This window comes from Cherax quadricarinatus, chromosome 33 (assembly GCF_038502225.1).
Source record: "Cherax quadricarinatus isolate ZL_2023a chromosome 33, ASM3850222v1, whole genome shotgun sequence".
Lineage (NCBI taxonomy): Eukaryota > Metazoa > Arthropoda > Malacostraca > Decapoda > Parastacidae > Cherax > Cherax quadricarinatus.
In genome coordinates this window covers 25612212-25617762 of record NC_091324.1, presented here as the reverse complement: position 1 = coordinate 25617762, position 5551 = coordinate 25612212, and the positions used below count along the sequence as shown (strand labels likewise).

The following is a 5551-nucleotide window of genomic DNA, read 5'->3' as shown; positions in this document are numbered from 1 at the left end:
ATTAATATGTGAAACTTATTTTCATACACTATAGTTATTAATGTACAAATAATAGTATTCATTTTTAAAATACAGTGGACCCTCGCCTAACGAACGCATCGCATAACGTTAAATTCGCCTAACGCTACATTTTAATGCTAACATTTTGCCTCGGCTAACACTAAAAAACTCGCCTAACGATATTCGTTCTTGGGTACCAATTAATATCGTTAGGTGAGGGTCCACTGTACTTGCAATCTAATTAAATTGTAAAAAAAATTAGTTTTACGATAGTGCAACTTAACGCTAGTTACATAGTAATCGCATTATTGATGGTATAAAATAGACAAGTTGATGAATGAGACTCCTTTGCAACATTCGGGTATCTGCATTGCTGAAGCATTTTGTCTGTGTAACAGGCTTGTTCACTACGATACAGGTGAAAACTGCACTAAAGCAATAGCAGTAATAGTATTGACAGGCTCAGTTGCCCTCTGTGGGAGGTGGTCAGTCCCTCAAGCATAAAGTATAGGCATGCTGCCACACCTTGTTGTATACTAGAGTAGAGATGCAGCAGCTAGTTATGGGTGATACACCATGGTATCTTAGTACATAGTCTTCATCTCCTTTGCTGAAATTTTTGCCATGACCTATACTACCACCACCACCAACAGCACCACTTCATGTTTTCACCAGTAAATTTTATAAATTTATGGTCATACCAAATGGTTATTCTTTTATAGTTTTATTAAGGCATGTAATAGGTAATTTATATTTAAGCTTCTTGTCCCACTAGTTATGATTACCTGCCGAATTTATGCATTACTATTTTACAAAAAGAATCACTGAATGAATTAGTAAATTATCCCATATTAAAACAATGAATTTAATAGCCATGTTAATGCTTTAATAAGCTGTTACTTTCAAGATTGTAGTGTTTGTCATGTTTCTAAATTTAATTTATTAAACCATGTAATGCAGCAGTTCTGTGCAAAACTGCTGTAAATATGGATGCCACAGCAGATTGAAATTGTCGAATATACTTGACTAATTCATAGTTTAAACAGATTGAAACTGATGGTACCTGAGCTTTTTTTTTTTTTTTTATAATTATTTTCAGATGCTGGCCATAAAGTTCCAGGGTAACTTCTTTGTGGGTCTGCTTGGGGTGTGGGCAGACACTGGATCTGGTGGTCCTGGGCGTGCCTCCTACCCAGTTGGTGGTCTCTGTTATTACATGTCTCCACCAGAATCATTTGGCCACATTTTAGAAGATCCTTTCCATGCTGTTATCTACATTGCTTTCATGCTTGGATCTTGTGCATTCTTCTCAAAGACATGGATTGAAGTGTCTGGCTCTTCTGCTAAAGATGTAAGTATCCTTTAATATTGAGTGAAGTTTTGTGAGAATTTATTATAATTTTGTCAGTATTTCATATATATATCTTCGTGCAGTTACTAAAATAAACTAGCAGCAGTAGATTTTGCTGATATTCCCTAGTATTATATCCTTAATTTCATAATGTAACATGACTGGAGCAAGGTGCCTTTTCCTGTATATTTTACACTGAAGTCAGGTTTTGATTGTGCGGCTGTTGAAGCAAGGTGAAGTTAGGATGAGGATCGTACACAAACAAATGTTGAAAGTTTAAAGATCACAGAATTGTGCAGTTTGTCCTGCAGCTCACTACAAAGACCGAGGATGGTTCTCTAACCATGAATTTGTCTAGTTACTTTTGCTAGTATATATTGCAAGTATGTATATATTGAACCATCTGGTTCAATGTATACTTCCAAGGTAAGTTTTTCCAGCTTTCATTAATTTTACCAATTTTAAACTAATCATATGTAATTGCAAGCTGGCTGTTTCCCTTCAACAGTATTTGCTTTAACAGGTTGCTAAGCAGCTGAAGGAGCAGCAGATGGTCATGCGTGGACATCGTGAGAAGTCAATGATACACGAATTAAACCGTTACATTCCGACGGCTGCAGCATTTGGTGGTCTTTGCATTGGTGCCCTTTCAGTTTTAGCTGATTTCCTTGGAGCTATTGGGTCTGGCACAGGTTGGTATATCTGATTTGAGAATAATGAAACACCTGACTATAACTGATTATATATTTTAACCAGAATGTATTAAGTTTATATTTAGGTAAAATTCAATGTTGCATAAGCTATTGTAATAAATTTTGTGACTTTTTTCCCGTTTAGTCTCTCCATTAGTGGTACACTAACGAGTATATGAAGTGAGTTTAATCTGACCTCCATTATGTAATGACATTCATAATTTTCAGGGATCTTGCTTGCTGTAACAATTATCTACCAGTACTTTGAAATATTCGTAAAGGAGCAGAGTGAAATGGGTGGCATGAGCACGTTACTCTTCTAAGCCACTACCTCAGGACTATTTTAAGATTGAAAATAGATGAAAAGGGGAATAGCGTGTGCAATGGAGATATTACTCTATTTGAGAATCTAGAGTTTACCAGTTCTCATCTGGTTATTATTTGATGGCTTCTCTATTAAGAGGTGCTTAGTGGAGTTATGCAGCATCTTTACCTTGTAATGTTAGCTGCATCAGGTTTCATAGATTTTTATATCCCACGTGGTTGGTGTATTTATTTTTATCAGTAGACCAAAGGTACAATGACTAAATTTGCAAGTCTTCATTTCTTGAATTTGTTAATATTTCGTAGTCTATTCAAAAGGAACTATTTTTCTCGTGGATCAAGGATGTATGATGAAACTTATCGGCAGCACTGGAAGAACCCTAGTGTTTGTATAGCTGGTGTTCTGGCACTGAAACATTGCTTTAATGTTCTGTGATTTGAATGTGTAATGCCAGTGAATTATGTTACATGTGCGTATTGTGCAAATGTTTATACTTTTTACAAGTAGTTGTAAGGATGTAATAATTAAAAATTAAGAATACATAGTGTTTCAAAGTTCCTCATGATTATGGTAAGAGTTTGAAGTGTAATTAGCAAGGCATTTAATTCTCTTCAGCCAGAGGTCCCCAGCCTGAGGGCTGCACATAGCCCTCGTGTGAAATCATGAATTCACTTTATGTAGGTTCCACACTGCAGTGTCAACATTACAAAATATTAAATTACGAAATTCAGTTCTTTAAATTTGGCTTACTAAATTGGCCTTTCATACTAAGAGGCTGGGCTGTTTAAGCAAGATAGTTAACTTAACCTTGAACAGTTGGGCAACAACTGCCTTGCAGTTATAATCCTATATAAAAGGAAATATTTAAGTATATTCCCGTTAACTAAAAGTTTACTTTTTATAAGTTTAAAACTTGAGTCCTCTTCAAGGGGGGCTCCTTGGCGTGGTGAAGAGGCTCTTGGTCTGAGGAATTAGACCTATCGGTCTTCTTCCTCAGACCGAACCTAATTAACCCCCAATCTCTCCTCCCCTATCCCATCCTCCCCTTTTTCCTTTCCTCCTCCTCCTCCCCACTCCTCCCTTTTGCCCTTCCTCTTTTTGTCCTTTGGGATTTCTCCCACAGGCGCGCTAGTTCCTGGGTAGGAGAAAGGTTACCGGGGTCCATCCCATTCCGTTGAGGTTCTTAGCGGTGGCGTAGTTTGCCGTGGAATCTGGATCGCCTGGGGATGTCCCGATCCCTCTCCGGTATCCCAGAGTAGCTTTGGGTGTCTTTCGGGCGACGAGTGTATCTCTGGAAGCCACCTTTCGGATTCCGGGGGTGGTGGCCGAAGGAGGTATGCTTTGTGGCGGATATCCGGCCGCCCTCTCTTTTGTCCACCGAGGTAGCTCGGCAGATGTGAGGTTGCTATCCCGGATTGTTAGTTTACTAGCATGATGGGTAGGGTATGGCACGGGTTCCATGCTGCATCTGCGCTACTTGCGGTGCTGAGGTCCTCTTGGGCGCGGAGGGAGATTTCTGGCCCTTTCATTCCTCCTAGGACCTATCCCTCCCCAGAGTCCCCCTTTTTTTTTTCTTTTTTTTATTTTTATTTTTTCTTTCTTTTTTTTTCTTAAAAACAAAAAGAAAGAAGTAACCTAACCATGGCAGCCCTAGTCCATGAACCTGGTACCCCCGGGCCCCTTCTTGATACCGCACCCCGTTCTGACCCCGCCTCGTCTTTGGACCACTCTTCAGACATTCCTCATGCCTCTGTACCTATTGCCGGTGCTGTTTCCTCACCCGCTTCAGGTACTGAGGCCTCGACTGACTCCTTCGATTTATCAGACCTTCGCTCTCCTCTGACTATGCTCCCGGCCTCTCCCTCTACGGTGCGGCAATTTTCAAATCGCCGACCCGTTCCACGTCGGACCAACTCTGGTCCCACGCCTAAACGTCAACGACAATTACCTGCTGATGATACTTCTCCACCTTCACCTTCTCGTTCTTCTCAGAAACGATCGACACGTCCTTCACTACCTTTCCACGCTCAGTTTCAGACTGAACAATGGACTAAATTCTTCACTTTACGACCAACTTCCTCTACTGCCTATCTTTCTGACCATAGTATTGGCAAGGCACTCCTACGCCATGTTGGTAAAGATATTTCTTTTCATGCTCTTAAGAGCAGTACGCGCATCATTACCGTACAGAATGCTACCCAGGCTCGTGAGCTCTCTCGTCTTTCCCATATAGATACTGTTCCTGTCACCCTTGAAAAACATCATTCCCTCAATTCTTGTAGTGGTACCGTCATTCTGCCCCATACCATAGTTCAACAAAATTTCCAGACATGTGGCACCGACATTCTAGAACAGCTGGAACTCCAAGATCTCCCAATCCTCAAGGTAGACACTTACGTTCTTCCTGCCCGTGGGCGGAGACGATACCCTAGCAATGTGGCTCGTTTAACTTTTGACAGCCGAGAACTCCCATCCTCAGTTTATATAGCAGGACATCGGTTACAAGTTCGAAAGGTGATCCCTACACCACAACAGTGTAGAAATTGCTGGCGATTTGGCCATCCAGCGAAATATTGCAGATCTATCGCCGAATGCCCAGTCTGTGGTGCCGATGACCATTCTAATACGTCTTGCAATCGATCTCCCTCTTGCCTTAACTGTCATGAGGCTCACCCTTCGTACTCTCGCCGTTGTCAGGTCTATTTAAACGAGCGGGAAATCCGTTACCTCAAAGAGACAGAAGGTCTCCCTTATGCCATGGCAGTTTCTCATCTCCGCCTCCAAGGGAGACTCCCACGTGTTTCTTATTCCCGTGTTTCAAAACGTCCCCCCACTTCTGGTATCCCATCTTCTACACCCACCTCTGTGGTTACCTCTCCCATAATCACTCCTGTATCTAATCCTTTTGCTGTCCTCGGCTCAGACGTCCCTACTTCAACGCCTCAGTCTAATCTCGCTTCTTCGAGTTCTCTCTTACAAGCCTCAGTATCGACGAGACCTCGTACGACACCTCCTCCCAATCGTCCCTCTACTTCTCAAAAGTCAAAAAAAGGTCCGGTAACACCTCCTACCCATCTTCCACCTCCTCATTTTACCCTCCCTGTCTCTGTCCCTAGTTCTTCCCCTCTCACTGGCTCAGTTACAAGTGCAGAGGTTCACCCTCCTCCTCGTAATGTACCTTCC

At 41.6% G+C, this 5551-nt stretch overlaps 1 protein-coding gene across 1 annotated transcript; it reads left to right on the top strand.

The window, feature by feature from the left end:
- Positions 1-1099: 1099 nt before the first annotated feature.
- Positions 1100-2908, top strand: LOC138853556 (protein transport protein Sec61 subunit alpha; the record flags this gene model as incomplete). Its single annotated transcript, XM_070090947.1, is given in 3 exon segments — positions 1100-1351; positions 1875-2043; positions 2272-2908. Coding segments are annotated over 3 exon segments (516 nt in total), but the record flags the coding sequence as incomplete, so codon positions are not given.
- Positions 2909-5551: the final 2643 nt, after the last annotated feature.